The sequence below is a fragment of the Phasianus colchicus genome, chromosome 7 (assembly GCF_987193195.1).
Source record: "Phasianus colchicus chromosome 7, bPhaCol1.hap1.1, whole genome shotgun sequence".
NCBI classification, from domain to species: Eukaryota; Metazoa; Chordata; class Aves; order Galliformes; family Phasianidae; genus Phasianus; species Phasianus colchicus.
The window spans coordinates 2,018,950-2,043,043 of NC_143442.1; the positions used below are offsets into that span (position 1 = coordinate 2,018,950).

General features: G+C 47.4%; 1 protein-coding gene across 2 annotated transcripts; it reads right to left on the reverse strand.

Moving 5' to 3' along the window:
• On the reverse strand, positions 1–23,228 carry LYPD6 (LY6/PLAUR domain containing 6). 2 transcript variants are annotated; one of them, XM_031590788.2, is made up of 6 exons: positions 23,004–23,228; positions 22,270–22,426; positions 4,052–4,232; positions 2,498–2,596; positions 886–1,016; positions 1–335 (listed from the first exon to the last, which is right to left on the reverse strand). In XM_031590788.2, exons 3-6 carry the CDS (start codon positions 4,167–4,169, stop codon positions 174–176), a joined length of 510 nt encoding a protein of 169 aa, XP_031446648.1. In that variant the 5' UTR covers positions 4,170–4,232; positions 22,270–22,426; positions 23,004–23,228; the 3' UTR covers positions 1–173. The 2 variants fall into 2 exon arrangements, with proteins under 2 accessions (XP_031446648.1, XP_031446649.1); XM_031590789.2 differs by lacking the exons at positions 22,270–22,426; positions 23,004–23,228 and adding an exon at positions 18,693–18,829.
• Between the last annotated feature and the right edge of the window lie 866 nt (positions 23,229–24,094).

Genomic DNA, 24,094 nt, shown 5'->3' on the forward strand with positions numbered 1-24,094 from the left:
AAAGTCTAAGCCCAAAATCTAGGCACATCTTGCATGAATTTCCACCAAAACCAGCAAAAAAATGTGGGTTTTAGTCCTCTTTGAATCCATCTCCAGTATCACCAGTTAACAAGAGTCAGTTTTCAGATTCAGTTCTGAAGTGTGGGTCCTGAGCACACGTGTGGGATCCTGGTCTATGCCATGAGCCCCAGCAGGAGACACACTGCTGTCAGCACAGCACGACCTGACAGCCCCGGGGTGCTGCTGAGAGGGGACAGGGTGGTGAACACAGCATCACTTGCATTCCTGGGCAGTGGCAGGTTGCAGATGGTGCCTTCGCAGCAGGATGTGCAGATCTGAAAGACAGCAGGACTGAACTCGGTTACCTGGCAAATATCACTGCCACCGAGCAAAGATGGAGGGCAAATAATACAGCATTTGGAAATCAGCATTGTGGCTACTGTTTTTTTTTTTTTTTTTAGTAGGGGGTTGGACTCTGTGAGCTCTAGAGGTCCCTTCCAACCCCTACAATTCTGTGACTCAACCCCTTCCAGTTGTGCAGTAATAATGCATCACCTAGTGCAAGGAGAACATCCATCCTGAAGGGCTGCTTTTCTCCTCCCCAAAAGAGTCAGCTGATGGATCAAGTTCCTTTGGAATTGTTGCTGGATGGACTACAAGTTGCATGTTGGTTTTGACCCATTGCAGCAAGGCTGACCACCAGCCTTTAGGAAACTTATTTATGCATATATATCCCATTTTTCAGACCCAAACCCTCTGCTGCCGTGGCTCTGGGGCTCTCTGCACATCTCAGGAAGGAACCAGGGATGTTCAGTGGGCACCAGCTGCCATGCTGCGGGCACAGCCCTGCCTGGTTTCACACAAAGAAGCAACCCTGGTCCTCACCTTGTACTCCTCGTGCTTTACATATGTGCATCCAGTAGACAGACAGTCCTCCAGGGGCACGCAGCGCTTGGTGACGGACACGCTCTCTCCAGTAACTCTCATCATGTGTTGGCTGAAGCAGTACCTCGTGCCTAGAAGGAAAAGAAAATGTGTTCATTTGACAAAGCCAAAGCTTGTGGTGGTGTACAAGCAAGAAGAAACAAGGGAGAAACCTTGCACTTCAAAAAAAAAAAGAGGATTCTGATGTATTCATTACAATACAATGGGGTGAGCTTACCCCACTAAGACCTCTCTCCACATCAGCAGTTTTCAGCCAAGCTGGTTCTGATGGTTATTACTAAATGCAAACACCGGGGCCACGACTGTCTCCTTCCACAGCGAGCTGCAGGCTCCACATGCTGGTAATGTTGTCATTAACTGGATAAAACACCACCTACTGCTGTCTAAACAGGGAGTGTCCAGGAACGCTGGTCTCATCCCATGCCAACCAGCCTGATCTTTTTTATTATTGTTGACGTTGAACAGATTTGAGCTCTCAAAGCAAATAAATTCTAAAGCAGATAGTGCTCCCTGACAGGCTGCAAGCACAGCTGGTTAGTCTGGAATTCACATTAATGTCTTTTTCCTTCCAAGATAAATATTTTTGTGAGGACACTCGTAATATCCTACAGGAGACCAGAGCAGTGCCAGATAGAGGCAGAGCAGCAGTGCTGAGCTTATGGAAAGCACTGGAACAAGCCAGCAGCATCCCAACATGGCTCCCACCTGTGACACTGCCCGCGTGCCCTGCTCATGAACAGGCTCCATCAGTGGATGGGGACAACCTCAGTGTCTCTTATCTGAGACAGGGGAGGTTTAGGTTGGATATGAGGAGGAAGTTTTTCCCCCAGAGGGTGGTGAGGCACTGGAACAGGTTGCCCAAGGAGGCTGTGGATGCCCCATCCCTGCAGGCATTCAAGGCCAGGCTGGATGTGGCTCTGGGCAGCCTGGGCTGCTGGTTGGTGACCCTGCACATAGCATCACTGTGGTCCTTTGTAACTCAGGCCATTCTATGATTGCTGATATCTTGTACCCAACACTCTGAGTTGCCACCATCGACAGACTGATGGGCATTATGAACCAAAAATAATGCAAAGATCTTTGATCAGCAGTTTGGGCTCCCCTGAGGAGTGTCACCAAAGCATGACCTTGTGCCAGAAGGAAGGGAAGTGAACAGAGCAAGGTCCAGGTCCCATATAATAGAACCATAGATTCATTAAGGTAGGAAAAGACCTCTGTGATCCCTGAGCCCCACTCCAATCCATTCCACCATGCCCACTGCCCACGTCCCTCAGTGCCACATCCCCACAGCTCCAGGACACCCCCAGGGACTAAGTGAGCTGGAGGATTACAGGGACTAGATGGAAGTCCTAAACTTCACCAACTGCAAAGGGACAGAAAAGCTTAAGGGATTATTTGCATCACTTACACACCCTTCACGTGGCAGAGGCTCACAACAGCTGGCATTTCGGTGCGCTGGAAGCACAGCAGCTCAGTGCTGTCCCTGCAGTTTGACCATTGAGCAGGTATAGCAAGGTAGGGTGAAGTGAGACACTGCAGTGTGGCTGCTTACCTCTTGGACAATAGACATCCGGAGCCCAGCGGTTGCATTCGTAATTATCTGCTGCCCTTTCGCAGGTGAAACATTTAAATCCGTGAGGAAATGGCGTGGCTGGAAGGAACAAACTGCACTCAGTTAAAACGACCCAGGCGCATGGCAACGTATTCTTTTTTTGGACATATCTTATTACAACCATAGCTGCCAGCTCCGTCAGGATTAGTCCTTGCTTTGTAAGAATCCTGCTACCACCAGCAGCACCAAGGGGGCTCATTCATCTGCAATAAGGGCTCTGTTCAGCTGTATTTTCCCAGGAAAATTGCCCACTACCCACTTCAAAGGGCACTAACGCAAGCAAGGAGTGCTTGTTCTCTTGGAATCAGAGCTCACATCCAGTACTGTTACTTTACCAGGGTTGATAACAAAATATCAGGTGGATTAAGTACTTCTGGACGCTGTCCCACCAAAAAAATAAATGGCCACTGTTGAAGGCAGGCTGATGTCCCCAAAGGGAAGAAAAATCGATCTGCTGAACCTCCAGTCATTAACAGCAGCCTCCATCCTCGTTTATCTCGCCAAACGAAGAGCACAGCTTCCTAAGTGGACTCCTGGCAGGACTTCTGTAGCACATTCAATACGTCTTCAAGGTGCTGCCACCATCTCAGAAGCCAAATGGTGACCGGGTCACCTTTATCTCCATGGGGCCAAGCAAGCTGAGCCTCTGCAGCCTCGTGAGATACATCTTGCTCCTCACCCAGCCCTGGAGTGGTGTAAGCCAGGCCCCATTTGGGTACAGGAGGTGGCCTTTGCCATGCAGGATGTTTGTCGGCTGCAATTGCCCAGTGGCTCAGGGTAAGCACTGCAAGCATCCCAGGTGGGGCTGACACAGCACTAAAGGAACAGCCTGGGGTGGGACAACAGCACACTATTGATGATACTCATGTCTTGCCCTGGGCAGCTAGCAGGTCCTGGTTACAGATGTAACTGTATTGGAATTTCATTTTGCCTGCACAGAATTCAGCCGAATTCTGAAAAGACAAGTTTTCTTTGGGAGCAGATGGCAAGCACAGCTCTACAAGCAATCCTGTAGAATTAAATTAAAACTTGTACATGATAAACCAGCTATTAAAAGGACGGTCCATGGAAGCTCTGAAGACACATAACCCCACTACATCATTATTTCAGGCACTTCCTGTAATAATCATGGAGTGGTTTGGGTTGGAAGGACCTTACAGCCCATCCAGCTCCAACCCCCTGCCATGGGAAGGAACGTTTCCCAGCAGATCAGGATGCCCAGGGCCCCATCCTATGAGGTTCACATGGGCCCTGCTCTCAAGCCTGTCCACGTCCTTCCAAATGGCATTTATTATGGAAGGGATAAGTCAGGAATGATTTATACCAGAGACACACGTGGTCATATTTCACCCACACATTGACATGCTTGAGCAAACTGCTTGGTCTCAAAGGCCAGAAACCCTTGAAGGAAAAAATAGAGCAAACCCCCATGCCCCTGCCCATCATTCCCCCCTGGAAGCCACGGTCTGGTTTCACCCTGCAGGCAGTGCTTACTGGAGGGATGGAGGTAGACGATGTCCTTCACCGTGAAGTCGCGGGGCTGTGCAGCCCTCAGCCAGCCTGCCACGAGGCCCAGCAGCAGGACGTGGGCCAGCCTGGGCTGCGAGGCCATCACCCATCCACGGCCGTGCTCATGCGGTGGCCCTGGGAGCACAGCAGCAGATGGCAAGCTCACCTAAGGATGGCAAAAACAAAGAAGTCAGCAGAGTGCACGCTGTGGATGGAGCCCGCCTCACCAAACCTCCCCTGGTCCCAACTAGGCAGCAGTGACTTCTTCCTTTGGAGACACCCAGACATGGGCAACCTGCAGTTGGTGACCCTGCTTGAGCAGGGCTTGGACCAGATGGACCCCAAAGTGCCTCCAACTCCAGCCATCCTGGGGTCACTTTAGCTCTCCTTCCCAGTCTGGATAAAAGAAGCTGCCCAGACACCCCATATAAAAATATAAATATAAATAGCAGGTCTGGGGAGAGCCCAAGGGATGGGTTTTTTTTTGTTCTATAATGATGTAATGTTATTTAATAAATCAAACAATTATTCTGGAGAGGTTGTCCAATGGAAACGATGCAACCTTCTGCTGCTATCCCCAAACCTTTGTCTGGCAGGGGAACTTTTTGTTCAGCACCACCTGCGACCAGCACTGCAATGGCAACTCGGGGCCTTCCATGCTCTTATCTGGAAACAGCTCTACTATTAAAACACTGTGAAATCCATAAAAATACAGAGGGAAACAGATAATGCACAGTGTGGTGCCTGAACCACTGTTATTTTAACATCAAAGAGAAGGAAGTGCCAGTTTCCACTGGGTTTAGTCCACAGGTGTGCATCAGCCAGGGGAAAACGAAATCATCATTAGAAATATCAGAAATAAAACAAGCCTCTCCCAGCCACACGAAAGCAAGAAGGACGAGGATGAGTTCATACCCACAAATAACAAGTCATTGCTTTTTTTGCTTTTAAAGGAGACACACATGGGTCACCGTGGATGTTCTTAACACCTGCAGAATTCCGTGCAGCACCAGCTTTCTGTTACCCTCTTTCTCCCCTCCAAACGACACTACCCTGGATTGCAGTTTGGGGGATTAGTCGCATGGTATTTAGATCATACAGCCTGTTTACCAAAGGTCCGAGGCACTGACACAGAAGCCCCGGTTAACTCAATCTTTCCAGCTTCACCGGCACCTTTCCGATTACTTCTTCCTGCCCTCTGCCCTGACACGCCGCGGTGGAAATTAACCATTGAGTTCCTCAAGCAGCAGCCCAATGGCTCCTTGTCAGGTCCCATTAGGGCAGTGACATATCGGCCTTGCCAACACCACTGCTGCAGACAACGGGAGGTTCCCACCCCACTGCCTCCCCCGGTTCAGGGATAGACACGCTGGGGAAGGAGGCAGCTGGTGTGAGGATGGGTTTGTCTGCTTGGAACTGTAGAATCGTAGCATCGTTAAGTTGGAAAGATATTGAGGCTATGGAGTATGTCCAGAGAGAGGCAACGATGCTGCGTGGGTTCTGGAGCACCAGTCTTATGGGAAGAGGCTGAAGGAATGGGGTGGTTCAGTATGGAACGGAGGATGCTTAGGAGAGACCTCATCCCTCCCTACAACTCCCGAAGGAGGAGAGGGGGAAGTGATAGATTGAGAGGTGATGGCCTCACGTTGTGCCAGGGGAGGGTCAGGGTGGGTACGAGGAACCATTCCTTCTCCAAAGAGCAGTCAGGCAGTGGCACAGCTGCCCATGGAGTGGGGGGTCACCATCCCTGGGGGTGTCCCAGAGCTGTGGGGATGTGGCACTGAGGGATGTGGGCAGTGGGCATGGAGGGGTGGGTTGGGAGTCCTAGAGGTCTTCTCCAACCTTAATGGTTCTGTGATCATCAAGTCCAATCACAGCCCATCACCACAATACCCACTAAACCATGTCTTCCTGCAACCATCCCCTCCTTGCTCTCCAGGCCCCATCTTCAAATTTCTCTTATCTTACATTTCTCTTATGTTTCAGCTGTCTTATCTTTCACTTGTAAGATCCTGCGTCGCAGTGCCCTAAAGCAATATTTCTGCTGCCAGAGAAATAAAAAAGCAGAACAAGTGAAAGCTCCCTCTCCCCAGCAGGATGCATCAGCTCTGAAGTACAAAGCACAGCGTGTCAAGGCAGCAACATCTGTGAGAGTCTGCAGGAAGCTCACTGCATGGGGGACATGTGCACGGCCAGTGGTACCAACGTGCACCATGCTGAGGTGATGTGTACCAGGGGTAAGCAAAGTCAAAGGAACTGCAAGCAGTGCAATGCAGCAAGATCTGATCCTGGATGCAACACAAGCAATTGCTCCTTGTGCACATTAAGAATGGAAGAGTTTCCGCTACCGAAGCTACAACACATGCATTAATTTGTATCTCTCTGCAGCTTCACAGACTGACCCCCAATCTTCTACCTGTGCAATGTTATCACTGTCTGAAGACAAATGTGGATGAAAATGACAGCTGCTGTCTGCCCACCAGCACAGGTCAGCACCAGCACCTTGATTAAGACTGAGGTAATGGCCAAAATGTGCCATGCTCCATCCGGGATGCACACAGCTTCCATCGACAGAACCCGCAGGAGCTCTTGTGAAGGGTTCACTGGTGCTCCTCAATCCCAGCAAGCAAGAGTAATTAAACAATCAAACACAATTAGTGCTCAAATTACTCCCAGAAACGTGGTCAATCTAATCTCCTTGCTGCTAATTACAAAGCCTGGAGTTCATTGAGCTAAAAGCCCGCATCCTGGGGCAGTGCAGAGGGTACAATATGTTCCCTCCCACCCTCTTCCCTCCTATCCAGCACAATCTTTAACTAAAGATGCAAAACCGAGATATTTTCATTAGATGACCCTCATTGCATGTACCTTAATTGTGACCAATGGGAGCTGAAGTTTCTGGACCTGTACAAGCAGTTGTTTTAATGAGACGTTATAAAACTTCACTTATATTCTTGCATCCCCTGATGCTAGTTCAGATTCAAGGAAGAAAGCTGACTTTGCTGTGTTTTAAATGTATATTTCACATAACCAGTATTTGACTAAAAAAAAAAAAAAAACCAAAAAAAAAAAACCAGCTTAAAATTCAGGCAGGTCATAATATTCATCAGAGAAAATACAATTTATGGAAATTCAAATCTGTCAAACTGAGCTGAGGAATTCCTGGTGAGATGCAATCTATTCCCATTTCCCTCCACCACTCACAACTAATTTACATTTTACCCAACGCAATATCCAAGCCTGTGACTACAAACAATTCTGAACCGGCAGAAAGACGGACGGGAACGGTAAATCAATGCGAGGTTTAACCTGCAGGTTTTTGCATGGCAGAGGGGCACCCCAAACCCAACGGATCTGTCCTAATTTGGGAATTCCGGCGGGCGACCTCGCTGCTCCTGGGGCCGGTGCACGGGGCTGACCTCAATGTGTGGCACCCAGACAGCCCGGCTCCACGCGGACGGAGGGAAGGAAACCATGCATGAGCACAGAAATCCTGGGATTTTCCAGCTAATAAAGAAGCAAAAAGGAAAAAAAAAACAACCATCCAGCAAGACCCGGCAGCTGGGCCCCTCTGCAAAGTGGGGGGCAGGGTTAGACTTAAATTCTCTCCTAAATAAATGCTATATTCACTGGGGTGGCTGCGAGGGCTCCCGTCTGGGATGCTGCCTGGCTGGACCATGCACTGGGTACAGAAAGGCCCCAGCTCCCTAATCTGCTCCAGATAGGCAAACAGGGTGAATTTCTGTATGGCAGTGGCCATTGGGATGACACCAGCCATGTCCTTCCTGTTTACATTTCAGGTAAAAAAAAAATAAAAAAATACCCAAATAAATGAAGAGAGAAGTGAAATAGCAGCACCCAAGAGAATTGAAAATACGAAGGCATTTTCTGAAGGTTACGCCTAATAAAGCACAATAGAAACAAGAGAAGCCCGAAGACTCTCATAAATCTACAGAATGCAAGTCATGAAATTGCAAGGGAGAAATCCAAAGCCCCAAGAGATAACTGTAAGGACTGATCTGCATCCTGGATACAGAGCTCCTCCCAGCACAGATTCCCAGGTCAGGCACTGGGTGAACACAGCTACAGAAGAGCATTTGGAGGAGCAGCTCATCCCTCTGGGCTCTTAGCTTATGTTTGTATTAAACGTGGAGAAGTGGGACAATGCAGGGACTGAGCAGGCTGTCGGCACAAAATCTGTGTTTTTACCAGATGAAAGGAACCATTGCTTTGCCCAAGCCTTGGATCGACTCACAGAGCAGTTTGTTTGCGCTCCGGCAATGGAAAAAGTCAGGTTGTAGAAACCTGTGTGCGAGCAGCTGGGAAGGTTTGGTGGAAAATAGGTTTCAGATAAACCCGTCCATTTGGGATGGGCGGATTTCAGGTCTGGCGGTGAGAGGAGACGGTTATACGGAGTAATTGGGGAGAGAGCAAAGCAGCAAGCACCAAGACCTGCTGATCAGCAGTGTGAGCTCTGCCAATTAACAGAGCGTGCTCGGGCAGAATTAAAAAAAAACAGCTTAGTGACATCCCGAAATCTAATTGGGAAAAAAGAGCATCTTCAAAGGAAAGATGCTTATTTTTAACTCTCTCCAGCAGGGTTGGGTGCACCGGTTTTGCACCAACAATAAGAAACTTCTCTTGCTCTTGGAGGACATGCAGATTGGCGCAGCATTAAGAGCACAGAAGACGTTGCCGTTAAAGAGCGAGCCGCAATGTCTGCCATCGCGCAGCAAACTGTGCCTTAATAAAACCATACATCAATCTGCACCATTGTGTCCTCGCTCTGCTCCTGCCTCCGCCCTCAGATCTTCAGAGCCCGTTGTGACAGTTCTTCTCGTACATCACCTCGCACATTTGACATGCTAGATTAGGCACCAAACCGCGGGCTGCCCTGCATCCACCCAGCGCCGGGATGGAGGAGCTGAGAGATCCGCCCTGAAAACCCGCTGCTGGGGGATGAAGATGTTTTTTCTTTTCGTTATCAACTCACTCAGAGCTCAAGCTTTCCCCCCCCACGGAAAGGCTTTTTCACCAAAACAAGTGCAAAAAACGTCAGCCCGTTTCTACTTTTCACAATTAGGGCGAGGTATTAACGAAGGCGCTGGCTTTGCCCATTCGTGCCGCTGTGCATCTTTCTGCAAAACAAACCCAGTAGTTCTGCAGCAGCTAATGACCAGCATGCGGCGGAGCTCTGGGCCGTACGGTTCATCCAGAGTTCACACCGCTCTTTGGCTCCTGACCCACAAGTGGGTTTTGGCACGGCGCAGCACAAACGCAGTCCGGGCACCCAACGCTTTTAATCGTTCCCAAAGCGTTTCCGAAACCAGGCTGCAGAGGAGGAGATGCTGACAAGTGCAGCCAGCCCTCAAGGCAACTGGAAATAATTGGAAGCAGGCTATTTCCAGCCCTATGATGCTGCAGGCACCTAAAGAAAGTTTAGTAAACAACGAGCTGGGTCTCATACAATTGTCCTTTAGAACAAATTTCCCATGCTCATTTTTCTCTTGATAGAAAAAGCTCATCCCCATTGAGCCGAGCTAGAGGTGGCATCCAAAGCCCAGTTGGTGCACCCAAATAAATACAACCTTCCTCTCACCCTGTTTTGTTATTAGCACTGTTACCCCTTTTGCTCTCAGAGACCATAACAGATGCTGTAGGAAATCTTCCCTTGCACAAATTTCCATAATTAGTCACATTAAAAAATAAAAAAAGCAAAATTTAAACCAATTTCCTAATTTCTATCAACGTGGAACTGGAATCGGAATACTTTTCTTATAAGGGTTTTCAAAAAGTTATTCCATTGTAATCCCTAGATATTCACGCATGGTTTGTTTGCATAAATATTAGAAACGTTAGTTATCATTAAAATCATGTAAAAGAAACTCAAATTAGAGGTGACCAATTAGCGCTCTTTAAGCTGTCTATTCCATGCACGGAGTAAACACACTCTACCATTTAGCATCATTAATTCATTATGGTTTTCAATAGCTTTTCCAGAAAACCACAACTCAGCAGAACCCAAAGCTCTTCCTTTGCTCTGTAAAGTTTGCAATTATTTGAATTCAATTAATTATTTAGTGCCTGTCCCTCTGGGAAAAATAATAATAATAATTTAATTCCTTTATTTTTCTGACTTGTGGGCCAAAGGAGAGAGAGCTAGAAGACAACAGTCCTCTTTGCTATGATGGAAGCTATCGAGCCACAGAGGTGGAGATGGGATGCTCCCTGTGCCCACCCATGGGGCTGCACAGTGCCCTTCCATGGGCAGCCCTTTATCCCTGCCACCATCCTGCATCGGTAGCAACACCAGATGCAACTCTCTTCAAAAATACTGCTGTTGTATGACACGTTTTCAACAGAACAGCATTCCCACCATCATTAGTGTTAGCTAAGGCCAATGAATTTATTTTCCTATTGGTTCTTTTTCAGTAGGAGTAAATCGAGGCACTGCAAGGAGGTAAATGCTTAACCTGAAGCTCGCGGGTTACGTATTACATCAAATCTTGGTTAGCTTCGAGTCCAAGCAGTGAATAGGAAAAGTGAATGCTCTGAAACTACAATGCCTTGCTGGCCGATGCTTTACCAATATAACAAAGTTATATTCATGTGGTCTTTGTGCCTCATGACAAAAGTAATGCACACATGAATAAAGCAACCTTAAAGCAAAAAAAATGACCACTGGAGATCTTAGATGAAGGCTGTGCCAGCACCCATGTCATTTAGTTGACATACTTCAGTGTCATTGGATCACCAGGTGCCAATTATTACCTAGGATGCTAAATAACATGCCTGGTGTCAATAACTGGTAGCTAAGATAGACCTTCCCCATCAAACCTCCCACAGAGCCCAATGCACTGAAGGCTTCCCCGCTCCTTTGTCTGCCTCTTCATCTGCTTTGCCTTTTGCCAGATCCAAACGCCTCATCATCCTGGCGTTAGAAAGCTGAGTTTCCCAAGGTACACAATGTTTATGGAGTACCATCAGTAATTCCAGCGTCTGCCAACGCAGAGATGTTATCTGCAGCAGAGCTGAAGAATGCCTCAAAATCGTGCTCCAACTCATCTGCCTTCAACGCTCACCTACAGGACGCACGAAAGCAAAGGCTGTTCTCAATCCATGCCCCCCTGATTCAACCAGCCGCTCAGTTTTCACACATGAATCATCTGGCACTCTACAGGCCACGAGATATAGCTTTCATTATGTCACAGCTGACATTTTCACTGCTGGAACACCATGATTTAGTGGTTCTCATTAGTCCCAATCCTCACTCTCAGTCCTGTCCTCAACTTGCTGGGGGAATACTTGTCTCATCAGTGAAATGTTGGTCTGTCATGAAGATGCACTGCTCTTCATCTCCTAATTTCTCTAAAATCGACTATTCCTGACAACCACTTTCCAATGCTGACAGTAAGAACATACCTCTCTAAATTCAAGTTTGCAAGGACATCTTTCTCCAGCCTCGGGAGAAAGCAGGCTTTTCACAAAGCCAATCCCACCACTATTGCCACAGCGCTGCTGCATTTTTGCCACAACAAATACAGAGGAATATCTGATACAATAAATAAATAAATAAAAATTTAAAAATATATATATTTTTATAGATATATATATATATATCTGAACTGAGACTTCATACAAGACCAAGAGCAAGGCCAATATCAGCATTAGGCAATAGGACTGATACTACCAGAGGGACTAATTTTTCCAACAAAGGCACTATTTGTTGAAATGGGCTTTTAAAAGTCATCTAAAAGGCTCCCGTGTCCAGAGCACGCGAGCTCACATTTTAAACTCTCTCCACTTTCTTCATTAAACACATTTACAGTTGCAAGGTTCCGTGGTGCCCCCCAACAGCCTGCCAAATAGCAGCTGGCCATACCCACAGGGCTGCTGCCTGGCTCCAGCTATTGCACCTTCTCCCATCATTCTGTTGGCAGCCTCCAAATTCCTTATCTGCAGATCAGACTGAGATAAAACTCAGAACAGAAGTGTTTACAAGCACTGAAAACAAATGTCTCGGAGCAGCGAGGAAAGCTCAATAGCTAACATAGGGCTTGTGCTGCTCCTTCTTGGAGATACCGTGGCCTGATCCACCATCAGGCATCACTCAATGGATAAAAGTTTACTCCCTAAAGCCAGCGGAGAAGCTAACAAGATGGACTGAAAATTCAGGAATCTTACAGGAGCCAAGGATACACTGGAACGTGTTTGGTAAGGGGAATTCCACATTGCGTTCGTGGCACTAATTAATTTCCCTTTTACATGGTATTGGAACATCTTGAAAAATCAAGTCAGGTCAAAGTGCTTATAGAGAATGAAGGCCTCTCCAAGAATATTATATATCAAATGCAAATTGCCCTATAACATCTACGACCATCACCACCACACTCACCAACAGCTATACATTCCAGCACTGAAACACTGACTTAATTTCCATGATGTCTGGGTTTGTTAGGAGCCACTGGCTGTAAAACCACCTACAAGTCTGTGTTGGGTTCTAATAGGAAACAGAGCAGAAGGAATTTCTGTTTTCCTTTCAGGTAAAACATACACTCGCTGTTAGCATCTCAAACTACCAATGCAAGAAAGACGACTGGAATAACTGAGAACATGTTACAAAACAAGTCAATATTATAAATAGATAATAAGTTTATCTGATGAGATACAGATGCCTGATAGCATCTTCTGTTTTCTCATCCAGTTTTCAAAGAGTCATCCCTCCACCCCTGTCCCCGTTCCTGCTTTTTGCTTCCTTCTCTCCCATTAAAACCAATTTGTTACCCATGACCCGCTCACAGATATTTCCCCTTTGCAGTAATTATTCTCCCTACTGTACCAGCAGCAGACTCTCAGCCCTCTGTGTGCTTACCTACCTTCATACAGCCACAGAATATCCTAAGTTGGAAGGGACCCATAAGGATCATTGAGTTAAGTAAGGCTGAGATCCGTGGGCTAGATTATAGTAAATAATAATAATAGTAAATAATGCTTATCCTGAGATAGAAAAACAGCAAACAGCGTCCCCCACGTTTCTGTACTTTCAATAAATGCTCAGCACTATTCAGTGGAAGCCTGGCAGGTTTGATTCTATATCTGTTTGAGTTGAAAGGGACCCTTAAAGGCCATCTGGTCCCACTCCCTGCAGTGCACAGGGACACCCACAGCTCCATCATGTGCTCGGAGCCCATCCAACCTGGGTGGGATGGGTGTCTGCAAGGATGGGGCACCTCCACCTTTCCAGGCACCCTTTGCCTCACTGCCCTTATGATAAAAACCTTCCTTAGATCCAGTCTGAATCTCCCCCTCCTTTAGTTTGTAACCATTTTCCCTTGCACTCTCACAACGGATCCTGATGAAGAGTGTGTCCCCCTCCTTCTCACAGTCCCCCTCGTGGGTACTTGAAGGAGAAAGCCTCGATAACTCCAAAAACACGTGGAGCTTGAAGCTTCCACAAGCAGACTCTTCCCTGGCCCCATTCTCTGCCGTTCTGGGGCTCACAGGATGGCATTCAGTTCAGCCCCATGACCATCCCCGCTCTGCAAAACACCCCACTCAGGGCTGCCTCCCTCCAGCAACCCCACCACAACACAGTGCAGCTGAAAATGTACCTTTCTGCAGAAGGGCGGGTAATTGAAGAGATCTGGGTCTGCTGAGATGCACAGGATAAGGCGTGCAGTAACCAAGGCTCCCAGAGCAGGGCAACAGGATCCCTCCCAGCGCCTCATAAAGTTATACAGCAGCATGAGAGGCACAGGAATTAATTAGAAAGAGGGTTTCCGTGTCTGATCGTGTGTCTGCTCTTTGTTTACAAGGAGGACGGGCACTGGGCTGACTCCTCTGAAACAGGATGGCCCCCACTGCCCCGCTTACGCTCTGATGGAGAAAGAATTGCATTGATGAAGATAAGGATGTCATAGAAATGACAGGAAAAAATTGCTAGACAGCAGGCTGTGGAGCCTGCTCTGCAATTGGTGCCCTGTGGGTCTCCGAAGCCTTCCATACTTTTTTCCCCGTGCAATATAACCAAGAGAAAAGCAAAAAACACGTTACTCTTCCACAGAAGATTTGTTTCTCCCAGGCTCACCCACTATGTGAATTCTAAAAACCCTACGAATTAAATAATAATTTTAAAAAATCAGCTTTGTACCAGAAATTAAGCAGCTACAGCTCTAAGCTCAGTTTCCATAGGGTTGGGGTTAAGCTTGGTGATCCTCCAGGTCTTCTCCAGCCCTAATGGTTCTATGAAACTCTACTTTAAATGGGTTCCTGCTTGGGGCTGAGGCTGTGAGCCCTCCTTCAGGCAGAGCATGGGACCCAGCTCATCCCCAAGTGTCAGGAAATTGCCTTTTTTTTTTTTTTTTTTCCTTCAAACAGAAGAGATTAAAAACATGACAAGCAGCCACCCTCTGTTATGATGGAACTGCGTGGATATTCCAGCATTTGATTTATTATCAGAGGTTTTGGCCTCTGCGAAGCTCCGAGCCATGCTGCTGTGCCAGATATATGATGTCACATCACTCCATTCCTGACTCCCTGCCAGTTTGAGCAGTGATGTTAAATGAAGCCAAAATGAGCTTCCTGTGCTGCACTCGAAACAAAAGAGCATTTTTACAACGTCGCCCTCAGGGCTGATAGAAATATATACATCCAACTCAAGACAGAGTCACCATCTTATCGTATTATCGGCTTCAGAACAAAAATACAACGTGGGATATGACATAATGCCACTATATTTAAGCCAGCACAGACAGACACAGAGAGGTTTCCAAACAGGGCAAGCAATGACCATGCTTCCACGCTGGGAGCACATGACGTGGGGCAAGGAGATGTAACCCCAGCCCCATTTGGAGACTGAAGAGCTATTATGGGCTTTGAATGACAAGAAGTCATCCAGACCTCGATGTAACACCACTGCCATCCAGACTTCAGCACTGTGGGCACCCCAGGGAGTTTAACTACATTAAAGAGTACAATTGTTAGCCAGATTTGGAGGCAATCTGCAAAAGTAGGCGTTGCAGTTCTGCCCAACCCGTGGCTACTTACCTCCAAAAGTATTTGGTGTGCCCAAATGCACTCCGTTGGCACCTCTCTGAGCAGCAGCCATGGGGGATGTCAACCCTGAAGGAACAGGCTTGGTAGGTTTGTTTTTTTGCATTCTGGGCTGGGCTCAGCAGCAGAGCATTTTTGCTACAAATGGTGGCCAAAGATAGAGTGACGGAGATGCTTTCTTTAAGGAATCCCACTATTTAATTTGAAGTGTCAGAGGATAAAGAAACATCGTGGCCACACGGAAAGTGCTGTGCCATATATCCAAGTCTCACATCTTGCATGGCTTGCCTATGGGACATGACTTTTTTGGTATTGCAGAAGCAGCACAAGGCAGTGCTGCACGCACAACCACGCACGATGTCCTCTGTTCAACAAGCTCAGTAAAAGGCAGACTCAAACCCCAGGGGATGGAGCAACCGAGGACTGACTGCAAAGACACCTGGACCTCTCTGAAGGCCCATGGAGATGCCACAGCTTAGTGGAGACTGTGGCTACAGCCTCAATCCTGAAGGATGAACACATTTTAATTGACGCACGGTGAGATACCGTGCCTCAAAAAACACAGAGTGAACAGACGCAGACCATGCTTAGGATTTGAAAAGAGCAAGCAGATACTTAACATCTTGAAATGTTGGAGAATAATGAGAAAAAATCCAACAAATGGATGGTGATCAGACAGATCTGGTGGCTCAGACCTTTAACTGGTGGCCCTGCCCCGCCAGATGCTGCTGACAGCTGCTGAAAGCACATGCAATCATTTCAAGACAAATCACCTTGAAAGTAATCCTCCCTCAAGAGAGCTTATGATATCCAACAAATGTAAACCGTTTTCAGACGCCCATGGAAAGAAGAGGATTGTAAAGGTCTCAGAAATGCAATTACGTAGTGAGGACACTGATGAGAGAGAAAAGCTCTGTCTTTAGACAAAGGCTGGCACCAATGAATGCAATTATCAAGCACTGTAGACCAAACAAGACAAGATCAGCTAAGTGGCTTCCATTCCGATGGAATTCTCTGTTCCTGAAGATTCTGTGTGCCACCTGGCTGGCAGGTATGGCCCAAGTGTCAGAAACGTGAGTTCCTGTGGCCAAACCCAAGAAAATAACATCAAACCAGAAACGGCAGACTTGATCTGGAGACACAACGTACATCCTTTTCCTAGCAACTGAAGCTGTCTGAGAATTTATGAAATGCATTACCTGCTTACAAACAAGCTACATTGAGCTGAAATGGAAGAACATGCTACAGATACCAACTCTGCTGAAGACATCATCTGAATTTGTTGGGTAACAGCAAGAGCTCAGCTCCTCACTTGGCTCCCTGACTAAGTCAGTGTGTTGTGTTGGTGTCCCCAGACCTGGGCAGCTTCCCACGGCTCTGTACACAAGGTGGAGAAATGTTTTTGCGTAAAGACATTTATCCATTCGCAATAGCAAACACAGAAAGGCTGCTGCAAGACCTCAGAACTTCTTATAACACATCCTCTTGATGGACATCTGAGACGAGCCCACTAAACACACAACAGTCCCAAGTCAGAAGTGCTGGTTATGACCTTGGTACTGGTTTCTGGAACCTCAATATAATTTTCATTCACTGGCATCACCAGCAGAGCTTTTCATAGCCATTCTGACCACCAAGCCAAGCAAGCATCCTCACAGCACGAGAACTGAAAGCAAAAACCTGACAGAGCACACACCTTGCATGGCAAGCAATTTGGTGCAAAGTCCAAAGCACCAAGACCTGTCCTAATCACCTCGAGCTCATTAATTTACAAAGCTTTGGCCCAACTCTAGCAGCTGGCAGATGATCAAGCTTTTAGTTGATGCGATCCAAAGTAATCCATTAAAAGGCATTTAAAAGCTAGCTAGAAAATAAGTATTTTTGTATATCATTAGAAGTACTAAAAACTTGTAATGGCACCAGACTGTCAAGGTGAGGGAAACAAGTTTGTTACTTGAGTTTTTTGTTCATGTGAAATCTTCATCCGTGTGGATTTCCAGCCCAAGCACTACCAGCAGTCAAGGCACTGAGTCTCCCAAGGCTCACCCAGCATCTCTGAGCCCGAGGAGAGGAGGCTTTTGCCCTTTCACCAGGGTTTCCTCTCCCTTTCCCACCAAAAGCAGCCCTCATCAGCTCCAAAAAGCCACAGGTTGGCTGTCCTTGCTGCCTAACACCAAGCTAAGCACAGCATCGCTCTCAGCTGAAGTGTTTTAGAGTGTAGGAACTTCTGCCTTTTTAAAAGGGGTAAAGGTCTCTTGGTTCAACAGTGCTCCTGGCTGCCTGAAGGTCAGCCAGTTAAGTAGCACCACCAAAAATCAATTAGGGGCGTACACAGAGATAGCTTTATAAAACCTCATTCGATCTGGGGAAAAGTAAGATTAATTAAATGACAGCAAGAATTTTTAGGATGTTTTAAAGGCACACACCTCTGTACCACATCAGCTGGTAAAGAGCTATGTTGTTTGGAACAAACGAGCTACAACTGTTGTTGAAGATTTCTAAGCTTGCATAGCAAGCTCTCTTAATGCTGCTAAACAACTTCTAAGGCTTTTCAGTCCTTAAAAGCCAAATGAGAAACCAGGGCCAGGCTCTGAGCAACCTGACCTAGCTGTGGATGTCCCTGTTCATTGCAGGGCAGTCAGACTAGATGACCTGTAAAGGTCCCTTCCAACTCCAAGGATTCTATGAAACTCACATATGTGCACTCGCCATCCAGCTTAGGAAATAAGAAGAGGAGGAGGACGAGGGCACTCGGTCATCTCCTGGGTATGGGGATCAGAGGGGTTCTCACCTCCCAAAAAATGCTTCCTGCAGGTGACTCCCTCGGATGCTCCTCTGAAATCCCTGCTCCCACTTGGACCAGCCCTGCAGGGTGAACCCGGATCCCCGCGCCCTGGCACCACGCTCACCTCACTGCAGGAATGGCCCTGCAACCTGGAAGCACGAGGGCACCTGCAGGGATATGCTCAGCTTCTATCTGCAGGCTGCCAGCTGCCTCCTCCACGGCTGAGCCCCAGATGTTTGTCTGGGAAGAGCACTCTAAGACCAGTGGGGATTTCCACCAAATCCAGCCCCCTGCGCGGTGAGCTTTAGGCTCTATTAACATAAGAATCTATTAACACAGGAATCCCAGGGGAAGAACGTTCTTTGGCTGAATATTAAGGCCAGAGAAGTTTGAGAATGCTTCTCACATCTTCTTCTCATCGGCCTTCACAAAAACAAAGCACTGGATAGGTGTGGCATAAATAAAGCATGTAAAAATAACTTAAATTCCTTTAAATATGCTCTAGCATTAGATATGGAGGTTGGAGCTTGATATCCTCGAGGTCCCTTCCAACCCAAGCCATTCTATGATTCTACAACGTATCTCCATGCATAAAACACCACAATAACAGTATTGCTCAAACTGGACGTGAAAACCCAGCAGTGCTCACATCTCAACCATGCGCAGCTCCAGCCTAAATCAAAGCTGTCAGGCCAATATCCTGCATAAAACACAGCAAAGCTGATCAGTTCAGAGGGAAGCCTTCCAACACAACCCCAAAGATGGTGTGTTTCAACCCTGAGCACTCACCAGCACAGCTCAGCCATCGCAGGAGCAGGCAGTTTCCACTTGTTGCATCCAGAATAAAGCTCACACAACGCCGGTCAGAAAGGCTCCAGGTAGTCAAAGGTTCACCAAAACTCAGCTGCTGTTCCTTGCAACCCAACTATTGGGAGCCAAGGAAGCCGTGTGAGTGCAGCAGCAGATGTGCACACCCACATTGTAAGATGCTGGATTTCTACAAAGAACTTCCATTATTTTAGAGACAATGGATATTGTTTCCAGTCGCATCAGGGCTATTTACAGGCTCTCCACACAGTTGCCCAAATTAGCTCAAAAAGAACACAAATGCCATTGTTCAAAAGCAGTATCTTGATGAGTAACCCAGCTGAATCTACGTTGTTTGCTTCAAAAATCACGATGCCGACGTGAAGCCATAAGGAGATGAAGACGTGCATGGGGAAGCTTGGAACTGGCAAGCACCAAGAAATGCAGCAGTACTCATTTTGGGTTGATTTTCTCTCCTCCTCCTTCCACCAAGTGTATTTCTAGGCACGGAATACCCTCACAGCTCCCGGAGCATCGCTGCACACACGTTGTGCAGGCAGTAAACACACTCTGCAGCCCTACAGCCCACGTAGCTCTGAGGTGAGCTCTGCAGGCATCTCCCTGCAGCAGCCCAGCAGAAAGGCATTGGCTCCAGCAGCCACGCAAGCGCCTTTTCCTACTGACTAATGAGGAGGAAAGAAAACCAAACACTGGCACAGCGGCACTTGGAGTAAGTTCCTTCAGTAAATCATAGGCTAATGATCAAACTCAGGCATGCAAGTTTAAGTTTATAGGAATTTTTATAATGTCCTTGGGCACTCGGTTGCCATATCTAATAAGCTCCCACTTAGGCGAGCTCACACACATGCAGCCTTCAGCATTCCTAGATGTAAAACACCAGCAAAACAGCAGGGTCAGATCACCTACAGTCTTCCAGAATCAAATTCCTCACTGCACAATAAATCCATTTCTAAGTCCCAATAATTTGGTTCATTAAACTGTTGCACAGCAAATCCCTCGGAACGGAAATGTCTGTCAACGCAAACCCAAGTCATTCTGTAAACTGCCTGACTCCAAAACATTTACTCTCTGGTTTTGCCAGCCAAATACCTTCGCTGTACGCAGACCCATGTGCCATCGTTTGTCTGTGCAACAGCTAACGAGCTGGAAGTTGGGGCACAGAAAGGCAGTGGGTTGGCTGATATAAAGGAAACGCTGACAGAGTTTGATGGCAGAAATTGATGTCATTCTGCTAAAGGAAGGTGGTTGTACAGGAAAGTAATGACAGGCCAAAGAAACTCCCCAGAATCTAAATATAATCGATTATATGCAGGTACACATCAGCACATAAAGAAGGAAGAGAAAACAATGGCATTTTTACTTATCGTTATTCCTCCCATCTCTTCCTTTCGTATCTAGCACAAACCCTCTGCAGGATATAAAAAGCAGACACTGAGGTGAGCCCCCACCCCAAAATTCACAACACGTACTGCCTGCATCCCAGGTACATCCCAGTATTTAACTTCCAGGAGGAAGCTCTCCATGGAAAACACAGCTTATTGCTGGAGCATATGGCGGCCGAGGGATCAGAGCCATGACCCCACTCACTGTCCCGTGAGTAGGTCACCCCACACAACAAAGAGAATTCAATGGGAGAGAAAGAGGCACACACAGAAAAAAGGGTTCAGTGCGGCTCTTCTGATGTTCAGCAAAAAGGTGAAGAATATTCAGCTTTTTTTTTTTTTTTAAGGCTTTCCAACAAGTGGGCACTCTTGTTATTCAAACTAACTTGTCCTCCCAAAGAAACCATAGTATCCAGAATAAAGAAAATGATGAAATAAATGTGGAATAGATCTGTGCTCACGCATTCTTCTCTAATTATATCACACGAAGGGTTTGTCTAATGAAGAAATCTATCTGCAGTGCCAAAAGAAGTAGCAGCAATTCTACCATGCCACCTACTTTGCACTATTCTCGCTCAGTAAATGACTTCTTACAAAAGGAAGATGCCTATCAGCAATCAAGATACGCAGCGTTTTACCCAGCCACCCTAGAATTAAAATAAGCATTTGGTTTCAAGGAAAATGAGCTCATTTTAACTAACGAGGTCTCTCTGAGTTTTTACCGGGCTCGGCATCGAGCTGTCTGCCTCCTCCAGCACATCGACCCGTCCTCTGCCACGGGGCCAGGAAAGGGCTGGGGGTGCATTACAGCCCACTGCCATCAGGTTTGTACAACAACATCTTCAGGAAAACACAGCAATTGAATCACTGTTGTAAGCACTGACCAAGCCGGGGTCAAACAGCGGTGGGAATCCCGGGCCAACTTGGGTTTGCACTGGAAAATCCCAATCCCTACTCATGATAAACAGAAAACAAACAAAAGAATCTATTTCTGAACTAGGCTGTAACTTCTGCTTTTTACACCAGAGAGTCCAGGGAAATCGGGCTCCAGATCAAACACCTGAATGCCAGATAATTAAACGAACGGATCACTGACGCATAAATAAAGTTTTAGATTCACGGTGAACAAGTGTCCTTCTGTAATCTATCCAGGTCAACTTTTCAGACTTTTTATTATGTCAGCACTGGCCTAAAAACCCAATGGAAACTGGAGGGGTTGGGTTCCCTGCCTGCCAGTAGGGTCGGACCTGGGGAGCATCCCAGTGCGACCCGCATGGCTGTGTTTGTGCAAAGGGGGATTTCCGCAGCAATAACGCAGAAACGCCCAGGTCCCACTCACACCAAGACCTCCATTGTTTGGACCTCTGTTCCAGCCATGGAAGTTCACAATCTGTGATAGCCATCCGACCCATGGACAGAAACGAGTAACCACAGCCCCCAGCACCTCCAGGGCAGCAAGTGCTGCCCTATCAGCAGACATGCACCCAATAACGCATCGCATTAAACACAACGGGTACTTCTTTAGGTAGTGCCATGATTTGTGCCAGTTTTCATGCCTACCCACATCCATCGATAAGGAAGAGTTCTCAAGATATAAAAGAAATCAGGTGGCTGTAAGACCGAGCTACATAGTGAGCCTCTTCTGTTGGCAAGCGATGTGGTTTAGTGCTTCCCACTCCACTCGCCACAAAACATAACCATCACTAATAAGCAGTCAACACTGCCTCCAACTGAAGCATTTTTTGGCAGAAAAGAGGGCATGCATCAGCTACAACTGTAAACATCTATTTTCCTAAGAAATTCATTTTTTTCCATAGCGGAAGGTGCCTGTTTGTAGATTTTTTCAATAATATTGATGAGCAGAAGCTCTTTTACAACGCATTTCTACTCTGCAGAGTTCTGTACGACGACTGCATTTGCTTTTGCTTTGAAATCAGTTTGTGAAGAACCACATTTTCATGGACACTCGGGAATCACACCCACCCACCCTTTGTCACCCAGCCAAATCCAAACAAGCCGTGCAGAGCAGCACGAGCCGGGCACGGAATGCACATTGCTGTAACTATTTGCTCATCCAACCGGCACAAAACATCCACTGTTCCACTATCATGCAAAATAAGGAAAAGCAGATATCACACACAACACAGGAGCAGTACCTCTGCGCCATGCCCTGTGGTTCAGGGGGCTCCCGTCGTGCTCTCAGCGTGGTGGGGACCTGGCAGCATCTTCATCCTCCTGTTGCTCACACCGCTGCTGGCCCTGGGGTGGGAGCTCAGCCCACTCCGTCCTGTGCTGCTGCTGGCTCTGCCCTGGCTGGGGAGAGAAGTGGGGATCTCAGTAGGGCACAGCCCGTGCTGAGCTCGGGGTTTCTTTTATGCTTTGTTATGAATGAGATGCTAAGTTAGTTCAGGCACATTTATATACATATGCATGGTATGTATATATATGCACATCTATTGCCTGATTCAGTGGGTGGCGACCCTGCCCGTGGCAGGGGGCTGGAAATGGGTGATCTTTAAGGTCCCTTCCAATCCAATCATTCTATGGCTCTATGACTTTTAAGGTCCCTACCAACCCAATCATTCTATGATCTTTAAAGTCCCTTCCAACTCAAAAATTCTATGGGTCTTTAAGGTCCCTTCCAGTCCAACCATTCTATGACTCTATGATATATAACCCAACTGATTATTATTTTAACATTCTACTCTCTCACACAAGTCTGCCCTGTCTCAGGAAGAAAACCTACATATGCCAAAGTGTAAATTCAAAGCATGTTCCACTGGAAGCAGAAGCCCAGCGTAGATAGGTGATACCCTGAGCATGCACAGGTTGCTATATGGGGTGAGGGGGGTCACAGTGGGCAGAGGGGAGCAGGCCCCATTGTACTCACCCCAGCAGCTCCAGTGCTGGTGCTGCCGCTCCGGAGGGACGACAGCAAATGCTTTGCTTTGGAGGGAGTGTCCTCCCCGCGGTGAATCAGGCTGCCTTATCCCGGCATAATGTTACAGAATGCTTTGCTCCTGCAGAATTCCGAACGCCAGGCTGCGGGGTTTCATCTCTTGCCAGTTTCAAGTGGGTTTTGTTATCATGCAAAGAATGTAATTACGTACGGCTCGCTGTATTCGGGGCTGTTTCCCAACAGGCTGAGCATAAATATCGACACGCATGTAGAGGAGCATGACATCACGTTGTAGTGCAGTTAAGTGGCTTTGAGATGACAAGCAGTGCCCCGTCCTTGACAAAGCAAAGATTAGATAAAGTATTGGACATGAGCCACGGCTGCCGGCTGCCTGTACCAGCACAGAGTTTAACAGCACCATTTATTTCAGAACATTAATTAGTCATGCAGAAAGCATTCAAAAACAGACAGCAGACTCTTCCCCCTGAAGCACCGGCGCTAAGTCAGAGCAGCTCAGCCCGTCCCCATCCCCAGCCCTGCACACACCGGTATTTCCTGCTCCCGTTTCCTCCCTGCATATCATGGGAACACAACCTGCAGAGTGCCGAGCAGCCCATGGGCCAGGCCAAGGATATTTCTGTCCCCTGTATTTCGAGCACCACCACGCGTGCGCTCCCCTCTGGGATTCCGTTTCCCCACGTGTTGCTTTATTTTTGTTCACTCAGCAGTGAGGCTGCCGAGTCAGACCCACGGATTTAGAGGAGATGCTGACTGCTTACCTGCACTGCACCTCGGGAATGGAGGACAAGTCTTTCTCTTAGGGTTACTGCGGTACAAACGTTGGTTTTATAAATTCTGTGGTTTTGCAGGAAGAATAATGTACGTAGGGCTGTGCAGTGCCTGGGGAGGAGCACCCAAGGATTACCCACGTGTTTCATTGAGTGGCTGTAGAACCGGCTGGGGCACCTCGGGCACTGGGTGCTAACCATGGCCCTATCTGTGATGGCAGCCTCACCCCAACACACAGAGATACATCTCTCAGCTAACAGTTTGGGAAGGGGGAAGATGCTGAGTGCCACTAC

Coding starts and splice junctions, on each gene's coding strand:
- LYPD6 (XM_031590788.2), bottom strand. CDS start 4,169: ATGGCCTCGCAGCCCAGGCTGGCCCACGTCCTGCTGCTGGGCCTCGTG. Junction 2,597..4,051: donor CGTCTACCTCCATCCCTCCA/GTAAGCACTGCC, acceptor TGTTCCTTCCAG/CCACGCCATTTCCTCACGGA. Junction 1,017..2,497: donor GGATGTCTATTGTCCAAGAG/GTAAGCAGCCAC, acceptor TTTTCCTTCTAG/GCACGAGGTACTGCTTCAGC.